The 20040-nt window shown below is 42.9% G+C and overlaps 1 protein-coding gene across 3 annotated transcripts in view; it reads left to right on the forward strand.

Annotated features, from left to right (window-relative positions):
• The window catches only part of gpc5c (glypican 5c), a 126971-nt gene extending 109135 nt beyond the window's left edge, over nt 1-17836 (forward strand). For all 3 annotated transcript variants that reach the window (XM_031281127.2, XM_031281125.2, XM_031281126.2), the window contains one exon: nt 15397-17836. In XM_031281127.2, coding sequence (XP_031136987.1) covers nt 15397-15584 — 188 coding nt within the window. In that variant the 3' untranslated portion in view covers nt 15585-17836. The remainder of the gene's footprint in view (nt 1-15396) is intronic.
• The last annotated feature ends 2204 nt before the right edge of the window (nt 17837-20040 follow it).

Here is a 20040-nt window from a genome sequence, read left to right on the forward strand (position 1 = left end):
TGAGTTTGCTGACCCGACACAGCGTTTGTTCCTGAGGAGATGGATCCGTGCGTCCCGCCTCCTGTGCGCCATGGATGTCTGAGCCTCAGCAACTACTAACTATAAAGATACAATGTGCCTGTTCCCAGCATTAGCACAACACTTTGCGACGGTTAGCTTGTTACTTGTGACGATATATGCTAAATGTAACGTTTCACTTTCTTAGCGTGTGAGTGACTGACCTATCTGGGTGCGTTTTGAGATGCCTGATGAAGTTCGATGTTGTTGATCCGGCATCACTTATCTTGGTGCCACACACCTTGCATGTAGCTGTTGGCTTACTGCCTCTGTTTACCAAGTTATTGAAAGCAAAACTAATGACAAAAGGCACAACTCGGGAGGACTTGGTGTCGCCATCGTCAATGTATTTTTATGTGTGAGTGCGCGCACATAAGGCATAACGCATGCGTTACGTTGCGCATTATGGCAAAGGGCAGGGGACATGCAGCTCGTCATACGTTTCCCCAACGTATATGCGCCAATAAAAGAAAATAGAAATACATGAATAAATTTAGATTTGACAAAGCAATAATTGCATGAAAACATGTTGACGAGTCTTGAAGCTCGAGTCTGAAGTCTTTTGGGTCGATTCGCAAGTCAAGTCTGAAGTCTGAAGTCTTTTGGGTCGAGTCCGAGTCAAGTCTGAAGTCAGCTGTTTGTGCGACTTAAGTGCGACTCGAGTCTGAGTCTCAGACTCGAGTCCCCATCTCTGATAAGAATAGAAACTATTCAAAAGTGGAGTATAGTGTTGTTTTGCGCTGCTGTTGAGGCAGTCTGCTTGACAAAGGTGTGAGAAGTCATAAAAACAGAAGGAGCAGAAAGCAGGTTATACATCTCAGAGGAGGAGGAGAAGTAAATGCATGGATAAACACTTCCTGTGATTGAGCCGCAGGGATGTGCTGCGAAGAAGTGTGAATCGCACAGCCATGAAAGTACAATTCTCTTTTGGTAAAAACACCATCTGTCAGGAACACTGGTGAGCTCATCAAGAAAGTGAAGACACCCCCGGCATTGCTCACCCACTCTGCACTTCAGTGGCTAAACCTCTCTATTAGCATGAAGGAACATAATTATCTAAATATGACAAGATGGAAAGATTTAAGACTGGAGCTGTGTGCTTCTTGTTATTCTTGAGTCGAAGGACACATTTATTAACTTTTCTTGTCTCTCCTTGCATACCCCAAGGAAACAGCTGGCTGTAAATGTTTGTGTGGAAGGGGGGGGAGGGGGGGTGTACATGTGTGTGTCTGTATGAGTATGTGGTGTGTGTGTGTGTGTGTGTGTGTGTGTGTGTGTGTGTGTGTGTGTGTGTGTGTGTGTGAGTGTAAACCTGACCCCACAGGAAGTAAACTCTGAACACTATTTTAAATCCACAGCTGCTAGTTTTGTGTAGATGTTTTTCTTAGAAAATGGAGTGTCATGTAAGTTGTAAATTTTACTCGTAGAGAGAGAGACACACACACACACACACACAAGAGAAAGGTGGGTCTGTATGGCATGAGAAGGCTCCAATCAGCAGATTTTAAATTTAAGGTTAAAGGGCACTGGAGCAAAATCTGCGCTTGCCATCTATCAATGTCCATTGTATTATGCAGTTTATATTTTGCTATCCACAGTTGAATAAAACACTTCTGTGGAGATCTCGTTTCTATCACTTCACTTTTCAAAAGACTTGCATAGTATTGTATAGATAATGACCGTGAACCTGATACATTGATTCAACTTTGACATATCGGCCTCATGATGTTCTTGGGTTGACTGTGTTTTTGTACCTGAATGTCAAAGGCCTGGAGAGAACTTCTCTCCAAAGCCAAAAAGGCCATAAAGGTGTGCGGCAGCTGTTCACCCTGGCAGGGGAAGCACATTCCTGAAATGAACGGCTGCTTGGGCAGGATATGGCTTACCTACACCAATGTTAGCAGGATAACACTGGATCAGCCCCAAGACCACTACAGCCTTCTGTTGCCCTGGACACAGCACACACCTGCCTTTCATGTAAGAAAGCTTGCATGATGGAAAGAAGAGTGGAGATTAAGAGTGAAGTGATGCCAGTCCGGGTCAGAGAGAGAACACAGGATCAGAGGTAGAGGTGAAAGTAAATGGTTACAACAATAGAAGGGTAATACCATAGACCTATATGATGTTACAAGGTGTAACAGAGTAACAGAGGCATGAAAGTACAGCTGACATGAGAATAAAATGTTGAGGGCTGAGGTTCAGCGAAGACAATTGCAACATGGAAACCAATGATTCAATCTACCGTGAGAGACGGCGTTTAGGAGGGCGGGTGGGGGACTTGGTGCTTGTGTACTCCACCAGGTTGGGTAAGACCAATCCCAACCCCTTGATCTTCCCATCCTAGGTCCTGGACTGAGCCGGGGCCCTTTGGGACTGGCGTGCGTAGAGGCCGGCTGGCCAGCAGATGTAGTGGCTGTGTCCCGGTGCGGATATTACCAGTAGGACTGCCATTTCCCTTAGCCTTTCATCTGGAGCTCAAGGGGCTGAGAGAGAGCTCCACAGGGCAGAGTAGGGTTGGAAAAGAAGGAACTAGAGGATCAGAGATGGCTTTGCTGGGCAGGAACATGGTCTGGTTTGCGGATGGATATAAGATTAGTGAGTCACATTTTCACTCAGATATGCAGAGTCATCTATTTGTTCTATCTGATGTTGTGACATTGCGTAATTTTCTCAACTCTTGACTTGCTGTGAATGATTCTGAGACATTTCAGTATCATTCCCTATGAAATAAGTTTTGGGAAAAACACCCTACACACAGGGATAATCCTTTAGACTAATATGTACCCAATCCCATGTGTTAGCACTTAAACTACCTGACAGATATTCTGTTTTATTATAATCCCTTTTTATTGTACATATCCGCATTTGTGATCAACTGTCTTACATTTCCTGCCCATCCGTCCCTTGTTATACCATCTTCCGCCTTTCTTTTCATTGGTATACTTTTTCTTCCTAGCTTGGCATATTCTGCCCTGTAGTTTTTATGGCACTTTGAGAGCGTATTAGCTTGAAGGGCTCCCTAGGCACACGGTCGTCAGAGGAGAATGGTTCTCATTAGCCAGCATCATCATTTCCTTTCTAAGCAGTATCAGTGAGGCCTTTATGATTTAACCTCTCCAGCACACCTTTGGGATATTTAGAAACACCAAGAATCTCTGGTGGGGCAACAGGTTATAAATTAAGTTTACCAGCAGAGAAACAAGGACTGCAAGTGACTCAGTGCTCTCATACCGTAGCCGTATAAAAGTTTTAACTACAGTGTAGCAGAAGGAGCTATTATTCACTAATATAACAAGAAATCCTTATGACATGTGCAGGTTTCCATGCAGTAAATGGCATTTTAAAGACGGTGTCCAGACTCATAAAGTTGTCTTTATTGAAAGCTGCAAAATCAATGGATATGATTTGAATTTTATTGTGTGCAAAACACTCTTGCACACCACTCTTCCACCCCTGCCCCCAGTCAGGCCATGACCAAACCTTTTGGTTGTCATTGGAATTCAATTTAATCAGTACTCCATGAATTTGTGGAAATAATCAGTTGCTGGCTACACACACTAACAGGCAGACCTACAGATGAGGCGACTTAGTGTTGGCACTAGTTTGTTTGGGCTGCTTTATTAATACCCATACCTGGGCTTCTCTGCTGGGGGTTTGGATGGGGATTGGTGTGAGGATGGTGGGCGGGGGGGGGGAGTTGTGGGAGTGACCCCGTTGACTTTCTTGACTCGCCTGGAGCCTAACCCTGGCTTCCAACACATAAACTGGCATTCCTGCTGTAACACAGCACTGAGCAAATAAAAGCAGACATTCCACTGATATTGAAAAATACAGTAGAAGGATAAGCAGGGATGAGTCTGATCCTCTTTGTCTCAGCTCAGCCTGGTATGCAGGGGGAAATACAGACTAGGTGAGGGGAGAAGGAAAGAAAGCATGGACTTGGGCTGAAATTTTCCCAGACAGGCACTTCTATCTCAAGCTCAAAAGATGCAAACTTTTGTTTTAAAGGCAAAACCTCGATCAGAGTATCTGTTTCAAATAACAGAGGTGCTTTAGGATTGCATGAGCGCGCAGATAATGAAGGTTGGTAGCAATGAGCCAATTTTTGTATTGACTACCTGCAGTCCAAGTCTGTGTGCGGCTTTATATATGTGTATACATCAAAGGGACGTGCATGCAGGACAAGTCACTACATTAAAGGCCTATCCTATTGACCAGCGCTGAGAGCGACAAAGCTCTTCTCCTTCATCCATAATTGATGTGGCAATTAGAGCTGAACCTGGAACAGACTGTCAGGCCTGAGGGCAGGAAGAGGACTGACCTCTCCCTGCTTCAGCTGATTACAGCTCAGACTAGGATAGGGTGACCAGATGAGAATGGGTAAAATTCAGGACGGGACGAGACGAGACGGGGGGGGTAAACATGAATTTCAAAACTCCGCACCAAAGTGATTTATTATTTTTATTTAGGAATTGAACTGTCTGTCATGTAAACCCAAAAATACAAATAAAAAAAATCATTAAAATCATGACCTCAAGTGTCATGATTTGTTATGAAAACAAATAAAAACAAACACAATGACTGCGCTTTAACATCAGCAACATCCAGTCCAATCACTCCTTCTCGTGGCTCTCTGTACTTAACATGAATTTCAAATTATTTATTATTTATTATTTTTATGCCTGCACGTGCACTTTCCCTGGCCTCATGGCTGCAGCTTGCGCTCTCTTCATCTACTCTATAACATGAAAAGGGGACAAAAAGGTTGTATTTTCTTTGTGCGTATAAAATAACAGAAACAACAAAAGTTTAAATGCACTAAAGCTATACCTCCTAAGATTGGGTTGTGCTGGAGGCCCGGCGCTGGCATATTTCGCGGAGGATTTCACTGCTGCCGGCACTCTCGGCTTTCTCATGATGAGTTTGTGGAATTCTGCACAGCTCATTTGTAAATTCATTTTTACTTTAATTTCGCTGCAGACCAGGTTAAATGAGCATCTGTTTCTCACATCAGTCCAGGCACCTGCAGAGATGTTTTTGCTTTTTAGCTACGTGTTCATCGGGTCCCGGGACACCAGCCTGAGCCTCCATTTCAACAATGAATGAATGAATGAATGAAAAATAGCAATGTGTGTTATCAAAAATTGCGGCTAGCCACCTACGTGGGGCCTACGTACTGTTGCAGCCAATGAGCAGCTGACGGGAGCTGGCTGCAGGACGACTCAATCACCATGTTTTTAATGTTCTATCAGACTATAACTACTCGAGAGTCTGCTCTTGAGACTTTGCTCTAATTTTTCTGGACAACTGCTTGGATTTCGGGACAGTCCCAAATTTTTCGGGACATCTGGTCACCCTAGACTAGGAAGGGCCACTGACAGCGTACTTAGTACACCATTCTGAGTAATTGGATTCTAAAGTCAGTTATGCAACCAAGAGTTTACATCAAAGTATTTGACTCACCCCCACAAAATCAAACATTTATAACATCACAACTTTCTTTTTTTTAATCCCACACAGATTTCTGACTTTGAAGTTGAAACGGCAAGTATCACTTAGATCAGTTTAATTGAGAGGGGGCTGGTCACATGGAGCAACACAAGACTTAATTCTCTTTTCTGCATTTTACTTCTGTGTGGGCACTGCTGCTGCTTCTTGGTGTCACTGAGCAGGTAGCACCCTAATCATAGTTTGCATACACTAAAGCATCTTTTCCGTACTCCAGGCCGTACAGCCCTTAGTGTCACTTGAACATCAACAGCAAGCTCTGAAGGGTTGAATGTGTCATTTTTCGATTCTCGATACTCAAGGCAAGACCACGATATCACAGAGAGAAACCGTGTGAGAACAGGTGAAAGCATGCAACTTGAGACTTCTGTACTGCTTGGCTGATTCCAGTGGCAGGGCGGAGGGATCCATGTGTGAAATGTTATATCAGGAGACACACGTTGACAGCGTCTCTTGACTGCTACCTGATTAGCGGTGTGTGTGTGTGTGTGTGTGTGTGTGTGTGTGTGTGTGTGTGTGTGTGTGTGTGTGTGTGTGTGTTCTTGTTTAACTATATTCGTGGGGTCCAAAAACCGGGAATACAGTATACTTGTGGGGTCCGGACAGCTTTGTGGGGCCAAAATGCTGGACCCCACAACTTTAAAGGGCTGTTTGAGGGTTAAGACTTGGTTTTAAGAGTGTGTGTGTGTGTGTGTGTGTGTGTGTGTGTGACTGAGCACTGATAAAAAAATCTGTGTTCTGGTGGGGAATGTGATGTGCGTGAATCTGTGTGTGAGACTGAGGAGTTGTACTGGGCCTTTAACTTCTCTACTGCATAGAAGCTGCTTTCTCGTCAGGATTCCCCTCCATCTCGAGAGTCTGTCACATTGACTGGTGGAGGTCACTGTCCTCCCAGGGCCCCGTTCCCTATTTGTTTCGGTGTGTATGTGTTTGTGTGTGTGTATAGGGGAGTAAATCTTAATCTTGCAAAGGAGCTTAATAGTCTAGTACAGCCAAGAATCGCACTGGGCAGATTCCATTCCACTGATCCCTGCTCTGGAGTTGCCATGCTACTGTGCCCGTTGCTAGGTTAGCTGTAGGCTAAGATGTGTTCCCCACTGGTGCCCCTGTATTTTTGCCCCTTGAGTGGCCTGCCAGAGACCCTGGACCAGTCCTGGATTCCCTATATAGGTTGCCTGTGAACCAGAGGGACAGTTCCCAGAGATGGGAGTTTGTGTGTGTGTGTGTGTGTGTGTGTGTGTGTGTGTGTGTGTGTGTGTGTGTGTGTGTGAGAATACGGAATAGGGAGATTAGTTTGACGGGGCGAGGAGCCCCTGCCTGACATGGCACCACATAAAGAGTAAGTCGTGGACAAAAACAGCACAGAGATGGATGGCTAGTAATGAACTGTGTGAATGCATCCTCTCCTTCTCTCCACCCTCTAACCTTACCCCTCTTTGTAAGAAAGTGTGTGAAAAGAGATAAGGAAATGTGTGAGTGCTTGGGAAGGTATATGTCTTTGTGTGTGTGTGTGTGTGTGTGTGTGTGTGTGTGTGTGTGTGTGCGTGCGTGCGTGCGTGCGTGCGTGCGTGCGTGTGTGTGTGTAAGACAGTGAAAGAGAAGCCTTGAAAAACATAGTGACCCAGAGAGAGTGTTAGCATTCTCCAGCTGTACCAAACAATGTCAGGACACCCGTGATCCATAGCCACCAAGAGCAGCATCAGTCTTTTATTGGTGTCCAAAGGTCTGATCGGAGGCAGACTGATAGCTCTGTCTCCTAGTAATGCTGGCTTTACCCAAGAATGAAAAGAGGCTTGTGCCTACCTCTTGGTATGTATGGGACTCCTCATGCATTCAAGTCTTGTGTTGTGTGAAAATGATGATAATGATAATGTTGCAACCAGAGAGTAAGAATGGTCACTGAATGGATGCGTGGTTTAAGTCCTCTATGTATCAGTATTGTATAACTTAACATTCTTGAAAACCAAATAGGGGCCAGCACACAGTCTATCTACACAAAGTGGCATACGTGTATGAAATTACTTGAGTATAATCTACCCCGAAACTTTAAAACATCTTTGAAATATGTGCTTATACCAAAAGGGAGTAGTGGACCACATCGGTGTCTCTTCTCTCTCTTCACTTGGGAAACAGAGACCCTCTGGCTCTCAAAGGGATAGATGGCAGGTAGCAAATATCTGGCAAAGGTCACACATCAGGTTGGATCAGAGGCAAATGCTCTGTCCCTGTTAATGACGGAGACAAATGGTACAAATAATTTTTTCTGACTTCAATGCATTTGAGAAACGGTGAGCTGGCGCCCACGCTTCACAGACATATTGGCTATTGCATGAAGATCTTGTTTTACAGCAAATAAGGATTGATCTAGCAAATCAACAGTGTCATTTTTCAGCCCCTTGGCAGAGCCGTCTTAGTAGAGGAACAGTTGCTCAATCTCACAAGTCTTTAACTGGAACCGAGCACAGAGTGTGGAGAGGGGTGACTTCCCAATCACATATTGTCTAACTGCTAATTTCAAACACCATGCTCGTCAGTGTGTGTGCATACACCATGAGCATGCGCAAATCCATGATTACATTTATGTCTGCCTCGCTTAATGAAACATCACCGTGAGGCAGATCAAGTGGCCTTGTCAAATCCCAGGCCCATGAGCTGCTTTACAACCCCACCCCCCACCCTTGCATCCATCTCCCATCAACTGCTTAGCAAGGAGCAGACCCTGAAGGTCCAAGACAGGGAGAGAGGAAGATAGTGAGAATAAGAGTGAGGAGGAAGTTACTGACCTCGAACCACCTCCACCACACTCCCTTGATGTGCCATGAATCAAACCACCTTCTGGCCATGTTTATAATTTTACAGAGCAGGCAGACGAGTGAAAACTGCCACAGGTGCTTTGAAGCATATGATAAACAGGTTAACGTCTTCTATTTACAGTACACATGTAACTTCTGCGTGGGGTTAAGTTAAACTGGACAGAAGTAGGTTACACTGTAATTAAACTAAGGCACTACAACACAATTCTGGGCCGATCTTATGTCAGTGAAATAAAAAAAAAAAAGAAATAAACACAATTGAATTGAATGGAACACACATTGATGTTTGTAATGGATATAAGTCTGTGTTGAGCCTGGAAAAGCTGCCTTGTCATCTTGATGGCATATATTGTGGCAACTTGCTAAGCCCCAGTATACAGTAGCACCATTCCTCACTGGATTACAGCTTGCACAACACACCAGACACACACAGCCATGCACAACACATGTGGACCATAGTTTCCAAGGTTGACTCATTGGGTTTGTCCCCGTTGCTCTAGTACTGCTTCTCCGGAGTGTATGAGCATGCTTTCGTGCGTACATGTACGTTGTGTGCATTTTTGATGTTTCTGTGTGTATTCTCGTCTACAGTGCAGTATATATGACGCGCTGAGGAAAAGAGAGATTACATCTTATCAGTTGAAGACAGAGGGAGGATTGTTTGCTTCTTCCCTTTGCATAGGTTTGAGGATTTAATCTGTGTGGCAGCAGTGGCTACGTGCTGGCTAACCAAAAGAAGACGAGAAGGAGAAAGAGACAGAGAGGGAGGAAAGTAGAAGTAAAAAAAATGTACATGGTTGCCCAAAGAACCGTCCTGCAAATTTTTGTCCCTCAGAATTGTTCCAAAGAATGATCGCCAAGATGTTTATCATTCCTCCCACTCACCTTCTAACCCTTACTCCTCCCTTCCTCTCTCCCTCCCTCCCCGCCCATCCCTCCTTCCTCTTGGCTAGAGCCCGAGGTCCACCTCTTCTTCAGGGCTGTGGCCAGGCTTGTTAGAAGCAGCTGTTGTTGCTCCTCAAAACACACAAATCTGCCCATCTGGAGAGGCATTAGTGGCAAAGGACACTATGAACCATTTCTCACACACTTAGCCAACACAGAGTTCAACAAGGTGGCAGAAGACAGAACATCCCTCTTTAACAAGCTACAGGCTAGGGTTGAGCTGTGTTGCTTTCTTGGACTGTGTGTAGTTACTATACAGTATATCAGAGTGTTGGATGTGCAGATGTACAAAGTGACATGAACCCCCATCCTCTTCCTCTTCGTGACCATGTCCACTGCAAGCTTTAATGACAAATGAAAGATACCACAACCCATTCTTTATGCTAGTATTTGATTTTCACACACACACACACACACACACACACACACACACACACACACACACACACACAAATACACATTACACACTTCTTCCCAGACATACTGTAAAGGTCTGTTGTCTTGTTCAGACCTCTTAGCACTCCAGTTCTATTTGTCTCTCGGGTTTCTGTTACCCTGTTTTTCTCTGTCACTGTTTGTCACCTATTATAAAGCTTTTTACCAAGCAAATCACATTTGTCTTTTACTGGTGGGGAACATATGTCATTGACTGTTGTTGTAATGGGAGAAGCATGTCGACGTGCCATCGCGTAGCCTTGAAGGGGTTGATTGATTCCATCTGTTTTGATACGAGTGACGATGGATCTTCATCCTCATACTGAAAAGCCAATCTAACCGTTTCCTTCCTCTTCTAACCCTCTCTGTCATTTTTCACTCCCGCCCGCCCTCTGTTTTTCTGTCTTGCTTGTTCTCCCTTTTTTTTCCCTCACCATATTTGGGGGATTTACACATGAGCCAGCTTATGAAGCACGGCTTATGTGCTAACATTGTCTCATTATGACAACAACATCACATTCCATTATCCTCCTGCCCTCCTGGTTTTTCATTTCTTTGTACCTCAAGTGGTTGCTTGCTTTTAGGGACTTAATACAATGCAATATTATTTTTCTCAAGTTTCTACTACTTCTACTTTTTCTGTTTTTTTTTTTTAACAATTAAATTATTTTCAACTTTTGCTAGTTGATATGGTTCAAAATTTCATGATGATAAACATATCCATATTATGTGATAGATATTATAATCACATAACTTTCACACTTATCGCAATATATAATATTTTTGCTAGATCTCAAATAAAAAAGAGACCAGGCATATATCATGTCAGTAAATGTGTGTGTGTGTGTGTGTGTGTGTGTGTGTGTGTGTGTGTGTATATATATATATATATATATATATTAGGGCTGTCAATCGATTAAAAAAATTAATCTAATTAATTACACTCTGTGATTAATTAATCGAAATTAATCGCATACATAATTAACGGTGCCTGAACCGATACTTTTTAAGAAAGTAAAAAAAAGAAAACAAAGGGTACTAAACAACAGTTGGTGACATTAAAGAACGGCTTGTTTATTGCTAAGGCCATATGGTCAAAATTAAATGATTTAATAATAATGTATAACAATAACAATAATTTATTTCACTAGTAAATTGCTGTTGAACGACAAAAACAACCACCAAGGACATTTACAATAACTTCAAATGCACCACGAAGCTGTAGTTTACCAGTTTCATTGAACGCACCGTCTGTGTTGTTTTTCCGACGGCAGCTCGGCAGTTGCAGATTGTTACATCCCGCTTGTCGATACACGATCCGTTCTGCCTGCACGATCCGTTCTGCACATGCGCAAAATGTTCGCACATGCGCGGTTGTACGAGGATTTACGACACTGCACGATCTTTTCCACGCTTCCGGTCGACAGCCAAGCTAACGTTAGTTTAGCTAACAGCTAATTCGGCTAACCGCTAGCTGATTGTAGCGGTCTGCCGTTAGCCTCCACAGGCAAGCTAACGTTAGTTTAGCTAACAGCTAATTCGGCTAACTGCTAGCTGAGACAGCATGTAATAACTTTAAAAGACCCTCAAAATAAAACTTGAAAATAAACGTTGACATATATAACAAACACCTATAACAGCTGTTACGTCAGTTCTACTTTACTTGTGCTCATTTAAAATACAATCACTCAATACTTGTCTTTATTGTTATTACTGTGAAGTCTTAATTTAGCTGTAGCCTGCTTTTCCCATTATGTTTGAGTTAACGTTATTTTAGACTGAATCTAGCTGTCAGCTAGCGGTTAGCCGAATTAGCTGTTAGCTAAACTAACGTTAGCTTCCCGGTGGAGGCTAGCCATAGGCTAGCGTGGAACAGATCGTGCAGGTCGTATCCTCGGTAAAACAGTATTATCTTGCGCATGTGCAGAACGGATCGTGCAGGCAGAACGGATCGTGTACCGACACCGCTGTTGAGTCACAGTCCTCTACAGTAAAACACAGTCGCACTTTACACCGTTCAGCGTTAGCTGTCAGCATTGTAACCGTGTTTAATCCAGCTACTAGCTAGCGGTAGGCTAACGTTAGCTGCTGTCGAGTATAGTGTTAACTAGCTAGCGGTAGGCTAACGTTAGCTGCTGTCGAGTATAGTGTTAACTAGCTAGCGGTAGGCTAACGTTAGCTGCTGTCGAGTATAGTGTTAACTAGCGTCACGTTCAGCGGTGTTTGTGTTACCTGTATCGTCTTCAGAGCACCAGAGAGAAGTGCAGACATATCAGTGGCACCAGATTTCGGTAGCCAGGGTTGGCAGGAAGAAGATTTTTACAAGTAAATGTTCCAGTTAATGATCCAGGCAGCACATTCTCGTCTCCCTCCTTCATTTTACAGTCGAATGGTGGCTAGAACGGCTCCGGGTCAAACGTCAATATGGAATGGATTAATCTGCATCAATCTGCGTTATTTTTTTTAACGCGTTATTTTTTCTCAGATTAATTAATTGAAATTAACGCGTTATTTTAACAGCCCTAATATATATATATATATATATATATATATATATATATATATATATATTAGGACCAAATAGCTGAAAAAAAATAAGACAACAAATCTTGGCCTTAATCAAGTGTGTGTGACCTCTGTGTGGACATTTTAGTTTTTTCCTTGACCTAAAAAAGTTTGAGGCTTGTCCCACATGTTTGGACAAACAACATCTGGAGAGATTTTGTGTTCATTAAAAGTAATGTATGTAGCGTATGAGGACAGTTCAAGCGTAATTTTCCCAGGCATGTCCTTCATCTCATTGTAGGGGATACTAGAACATTTACTGGTTGAGATGCATTATCTATTGTACATCGTCTGGGTCTTTTCCAAGGTCTCATCCTGGTCTAATGAGTTCAGAATACATCTTTACGCCCCGTTGTGTAGTGTTCTGTGAGCTGTGGTTGGAATAGGCGTTTAAAAGTAAATGAAACATAAGGTAAATGACTCACATATCTCTTTCATTTCGTCTCTTTTATGCCCCTCCCAGCTGGTGGCATTCTAGGCAATCACCTAGTTTTGCTTTGCCTTAAAATGGACCTAGTTGGATGATTACTAGTTGAATGGGTATACTAATGTAACTTCATATTATTGCATCCAATTTTATTTTATTTCAAAGATCACAAAGCAGTCCAACTTCATGCATTCCAAAACGCCTACCTTTATATTTATATATATATATATATATATATATATATATATATATATATATATATATATATATAAAAACACTTTAACAAGTTGGCAGTGCTGTTGTCTCTGTCGTTATTGGTTGTTCTGGCAGGTCCTGCTCCATTAATTAGCCAGTTGCTTAGCCTGCGGTGGAGTAGTGTTAGTGTTGTGTTGGCCCATTCAAATGCTGTTTTCTGACATCTCCCTGATGAGATGCAGCCCATTTCCATTGAAACAATAACAGCAATCTGATTTGGGATAAATGATGTCTTTGTCTATTGTCTACTGGAACAACAAAAACCATTGGCACGGAAAACACAACTCTCTCTAGATCCCTGCCTAGCCCTATTCACACATGAATACACATGCACACATACAAACCCAAGTGTAAAGTAGGGATGGGTTGATATGCATTCTCAGTTTTACAAAAGAATACTTTCTTAAAAATTAAACACATTTGATCATGGAAGGTATGAAAGGAAAAAAAAAATCTTATTGGATGACAGCTTTAAAAGAGCAATACATTGTCTACTTTTATATCGGCGAAGAAGTGGAAATTAAAACGTATCACACAAGCAACTTGACAGCCTGGTGTGTGATACGTTTTAAGATATTTTACAATTTTACACACACTGGTGGGAATCATTGCAGACTTGGCCGGTTTTTTGTGACAGTGACAGCTTAAAAAGACATTTTGACATGGGCTTTGGCACTGTCAGTACTTATCACAACACACAGTCATTCTATCCTTCACCCCTGTCTCTATTGGTTTCTTTCTGTATCCATTGGGACCAGGCCTCATTGATTTCACCCTGTCCCTCTCTAGGAACTCACGCAAGGTGTGCAAAGCCCCTAACTCCTGCACATGGGCCCATACTAAATGTATGACACCTTTAAGGTCTTAGTGATGCAGGTTAACTTAAGTGTTGACTGAGAGCGTGTGGTGCACTCTGCTGTGCTGAGGGTTGTAATCTGTTTAATTGATGTACATAACTTGGGCTGGGTTGGGTCCTTCTGGGATCCATGAAGAGGAATGGAAAGATGGATGGGTAATGAGCAGAAGGAATAATTTCCTTTTGATTTTTTGAACACACTCTCGCATCCCAGAGGGAAGTGAGATGAAGAGAGGAAAGAGATGTGTTCAGAGCCAGGGTGATGATGAAGTTTGAGAGAGGCTGTAAGAACAGCGAGGGGTAGAGACATGAGTGAAGGCCTCTTTAGGGGAAGCTGGGATTTCACTGATGTCAGCAGAAAAGCGTTTGTGTGTGTAACTTTATATGTGTGTTTGCGGGGGACTGTGATAAAATGGGTGCTTAATGTCTGCCCTACCCTCATTGCCCTGATTTATCTCTGATTGGCTGTAATGACACAGTTAGGGCTGTCCATCATCTGCTGCTGGAGATTAGACGCCCAGTCAGTCCTCCATCATGATATGTGGGGAGATGACAAAGTGGGAATTCAGTTTTTATTTTATCATGTCTCATGGGGCAGAAGAACAGTGGCACAGGTTTGTTGCGTGTAGCTTAGACAAAAGGATTTAAAAGTGAGCTGGTAGTAATACAGTAATACAGTAGCATTGCATTGAAATGCATTCATTCCAAATATTTTAAAGCACTCTTTGAAATAAATAATTGGTGCTTTTGACTGAAACACCCACAGCTGTAGCCTGACAAGCCAGACCCACATCAAGATGTTGGGTCTGGAAACTCACCATTGGCAGGGCTCAATCTGAGGGGCGGGATAAACGGTTGTCTTTCAAATTCCCTCTGCACTCATACCCAACCAGAGCAACGCTAGTTGATAGATTAAGCTTTTGCCATATCCGGTCGGCAAAATTCCGAACATCTTCCTTTTTTAAGAATGACTTCAGTGCTTAACTCCAAGTCTTCCAGAATAGCGGCCAAAGCCGATTCGAAAGACCGCTGTTCGCCAGCAGCAGCAGCCATCTTCTTTGTTTTCAGGTAGCAGGGAATTCGCGCGGAACCGTCGCAACTCTGCCGTCCTTATGTTAAGCCCGCCCACCGACTCTATACACTACATGATGGCCTGACCAGAATTTGTTTTTTCCAGCACGCAAGCCAACGGAGAGTTGCTAGACTGACCCTGGCTGCAAATTACATTTGCTGCCGCTAGGGTGCGTCTAGATTTCTATGCTACCACAGCTGTGCTTCTTCTGTATGAACTCATTTTGAATCTGTAACAGACATAATCAGACATCATTTCTATGTCTGATTGTTTTTGAAAACCCTTGGAATGAGATGATGGGTGATTGGATGATGATGAGCCCCTTATGTACAATTTTACAAGCCTAAAGGACTTTAGGACATTAAAGCAGATTACCATGATTACAGCAATGAGCCAAACCATTTATCTGTGTCTGTTTCTCTCCTCCTATTTCTCTCTTTCTATCTGTTTCTGTTTCTCACAGCACATACAGAAGCTTCCAGTGAAGGAAAGCCCATTGGGAGACAGCCTGGAGGTGACAGCCCACATGAGAACCCTTCCAAGCCCCCCCCAGTAAAGGTGATAGGGGGCTCGGCGTCTGCCAGCTGGGCACGGCCCTGGAGCCTTGCGCTGCTCTTTGCTGCACTTTGCTTGCAGTGGACCCTGTTCTGATGCCAGCGCCCTCTGTGAATCCACCGCCGACCCCTGCCCCCTTTAGGAACCACATACATGCACAGAGACACTCACATCATATACATATCACGCATAGTACCCTTACTCCTGTCCTCAACGTACTTGAATGGATGGTAATGATGGAAAAGCAAGGCAAGGTGTGGAAGAGAAGAGGACAACGTTGTAGGAGACTGTAGACGGGGGCCTCTTGCAGCAACTTGTAGTCCTGCACCAGTGTGGGTGTGCGCACAAGCTAATCTCATGCACGCTCATCTACGAAGATTAGGCCAGCTGCTTCTTCTTGGCCGTTGGGGCTAGACGTTTGTGTATAAAGACGCCAATACAGCCCCACCACTCACACAATCACACCCTTTGTGGTTCCCGAATGGGACTGCATCATTCTGTTTTTACTTAAAAGCGCTTACACATATACAGACTCATATTTCGTTTCCCATATAACGTTACAGTAAAAATACAGCCATCTTCTTTTTCTGCTGTTGGTTTTTACTTATCCTTTCTGGCAAAAAAACTCCTCACGGCCACTGCACCATTCGCCAGCCAGGCAGAAGAATTCAGCTCATTTGAAAACTCAACTAATTTTCTTTTCGAGGATTAAGGAATGCATGATAGATTGATAGATCAATCCCAGGTGCCTGGCCCAGAACAGCAGATTTGATATACTCTAATGACTGTGTACCTTGGCGGGGGATTAAAATGTAATGAGTTCACAGGTAGAGCACGGGTGGGCACACTTGCACGGCTGAACACATTGTGCAGACAAACTAGGTGTGTATAGTATGTAACTGTATATAGGTGGAAAGATTTGATGGAGTGTATGAGGTTCTGATTCAACAAAAAGCTCTTAACTGAATGAGCTGAATGGGGGTTTCTTTTCCCTTAGCTATGAACGGACTGTGCTTGTCTGCTACATATATAACAATGCAAAAAAAAAAAAACTATAGAGATTTAATTTCTGTAAGAAATAAAGCAGGAATTCACATCATTTTCCAGCTCAAGCCATTGACATAAATGGATACATTTTGGATGTAGCCTGTACATTGTTGATTTTACTAATGTTTATTGTGCATCCAGTTTTGTGTGTTTGCTCATTGAATTGCACAATAATGCATGAATAACCTACCGAGTTATCAAAAACGCTATAGTAGGGTCAGGCCCTTCTTCGGAAAGCATCAAAAACGTGTATATTGCCTTTTCCATTACATCTCTCTGATGGTGTAACGTCAGGTATTATCTTCATCTCTCAAAGGACGGTTTGGAACTTGAAAACAAGAGGAAGGTTGGGTTGCAGATCCAACACATGCAGATTAAAATACAAATTAACGCACGCACACAAAAAGAGATACGTAGAATATTTTTTACAAAAGTTGGGTGCGTCTATTTTCCAGTATGGTGGTAGCCACTGTGTCCTACAAGTCCCTCTTTGTGGATTTATCACACATTTTGCCAAAGAGCTCTAATGTCTCTTCACTCACTGTTAAGCAGACCATTCCTTGGAATTCCAACAGAATACATCCTTCTGTGTTTTAAATGATTCCTCATGGGGATGGAGCAAAAGGGAAGTTAAAAAAAGCTGTGTGACTATTATAATGGCTTCCTCTATATACCTGTTTTCTCTCTTGTGTAGAAGTGAATGGTGTATGTACTGGTACAGTAAAGTACCTGTGTGAATGAGAATGAATGCATGGTCAATGCTATGCAGATACAGTATTAAACCTGATAATGCCTAAAAGCTACACAGATACAGTATCTAAGCTAAATAGGTCTATACACTTACATGGGTCTATGTGCAGTGAAATACCTCTTCCAATAACAAGCCTGTGTTGTAAACTACTCTTCCTCTCCCGACTGAAAAGTAACTCACCGTTGACTCTGCCTAAAAGTGGAAGAAGGATGCTTAACTACTTGCATATAAATATATGGTAATTATACATTAAAGCATGGCAGTAAATGAAGAATGGAGATGACTGCAGCTATGTAAGGTTTTAGCAGTTTTAATGTGTCACATCTTGTGTTCTGTAACCACATTTGTTTAGTTCATATGATTTCCACCATGTATGTTTTGTTCATGACTGTCCATTGCACCCACAGATCACTTACAGCCCTTTACCCTCGCATGTGTATAAATGTACATATTTTAAGTCACTCACCATTTGTTTTGTGTCTCATTTCGTCTCTTTTGTATCAGTATGATACAGTGCGGCTGAGCTCTATTAAAGCTGCTCTGTTTCTTTGCTTGTCTCAACAGCCTCTCCTTAAAGAGTATCCGTCACAATAGACATTGATAAAAATCTGAGTTTTGCTTGGAAAATATCCTACACACCTATGGCACTATGGTCCTCTTCTTATGACTGTGTGGGCTTGTACAGACTGCTTGATTGACAGGTCTAGGTGTGCAGGCTGTTAAATATTTCATGCTGACATCACTCAAAAAGCCCCTGTCCTCAAAGTGGAATATTAAACAGTGAGGTGGCCACATTATCCACATCAAGTGATACTTTCTGAGCCTTTTAAAAGAATAATTTCACTCAGTTTGAGAAGTACACTTAATTTGCTTTCTTGCCAATAATTAGCACCTCTAATGCATAACACATTGTATCTCATTTGAGACATAAGACTCCAGGAAGTCACTTGCGCCCAGCCAAGAAATAATAATTACAGCATGTAACGCCCTGTAAAATCACAAAATGTATTTATTTTGTTTACATATTGTTGCATATTTGTGTATGGATTAAAGAAACAATATCAGTACGTTAGTGAGCATTAGAGGTGCTAGAAAGTGTATTTTTAATTTTTCTTTCTGCTTTAGTCTATATGCTAAGCTAAGCTAAACACCTCCTGGCCTGAGATCCATGGTTAGCTAACAGACATGATAGTGGTATTGATCTTATCATCAAACACTTGGCAAAAAAGTGAGTGTGATATTTTCCCAAAATGTTGAACTACATGAAACCGAGAAGACCTCGTAACGATGATTACATTTCACTGGCTTGCTTCCTGTCCCTGAAAACACATCACTGTTTCATTGACCATACTGGACTGTGAGTTATGAGGGCATAGGCAGGGATAGCCTTCTCAGTCTGACCTTCTCTATTTGCATCCAGGAAGCGCTCTGGCTAAACATATCAGTCCGTGTTTGCACCAGGAATAGAGGCAGAGGGGAGTGTGAGAGTGCAGAAGACGTGAAAAAGTTTGCTGCTGGAAAGGACAGTCAGTCGTGATGACAGCGGCGTCGACAGTGACAGTTTGCTGCCTCAGCTGATGTGTGGCTGACCCGTTGGCTGTTCCTGCAGGGGAAACTTTGCCTATTCGTGGGCTATAATTGCCCTGAATTAGTCTGTGCTGTCAGCTGCAATGTTAGCACCAGTGTAAGCCTAGCTTAGCTACTGTAGGACACAAAGCAAGCATGAAGGGGGCCACTGTTGGTGAGAACAGACACATGGTTGTGGGGTGACACACAAACAGCTAGAATGCCCACAATGAGATTCAAACAGAGTGAGGTTATGGCCTAAATCAGGTGTATGTCATATTTATTGCATTAGCATCACCAGACAATGCCAGATACTGTACGTCCTAAAGACATGCAATGGGACTGAAGCAAAGTAATGTTTATAATTTGTCTTCAGGGCAACACTGGTCTTTTTTCTTCCACAGTGATTATAGAAGCATTTGATGGCAATGTATCAGGCGACAGTGGCCCTCCAAGTCTCACCACACCTCCCACTGTTTTAGCCATCAGCCTGGGAGCACGTAACTAATAGCACTCTTCTGGCTAAAGCACACAATGTCCACGAGCTCCTTCTCACTCTCTTTGTCTCTCTTACACACACACACACACACACAAACACACACACACACACACACACACACACACACATGCACTTTTATGAACACAAAAATCATCACAAACACACACCAGTGATCTCATTCGCACACCGTCTCGCACAGTTGTACACTTCCAATTGCATGCAGTCTGTATTTGATCCTTGGAGTCTATTTCATGCTTGTTGCTGTGAAACTGAGTGTCTGGCTGGCTGCAGACGAGAGCAGAGAGAGTGCTCAGTCCAAGGATATCGTGCCTTTTCTTTGCCTGAGCTGTAATTGGACTGCATTGTCCCTGCCTGACAAAACCAAAGCCGTCTGTCGTCCTTTAATAAGCTCCGCTGACTGACGCAGAAAGCCATGAATGACTTTAAAATATAGACAATAATGGGAGCACACTCAGACACTGAAAGAGAGGTAGTCTAAAAATGACTTTTAACTGCGCTTTCTCTCTTTAGTTAAACTTTATAAAGACAGTGTAATGGGAAAATGGGTATGGATGATTCAGTGTATCCTACTGTAGGTACAGACATACACACATTGCAAGGAGCAGTGTGGTCAGTGAGTGTAACTGAGAGTTCCGGGGACCTCAGGTCACAGCTGCTCAGCTGTCTGT

This window comes from Sander lucioperca, chromosome 9 (assembly GCF_008315115.2).
Source record: "Sander lucioperca isolate FBNREF2018 chromosome 9, SLUC_FBN_1.2, whole genome shotgun sequence".
In the NCBI taxonomy this organism is placed as follows: domain Eukaryota; kingdom Metazoa; phylum Chordata; class Actinopteri; order Perciformes; family Percidae; genus Sander; species Sander lucioperca.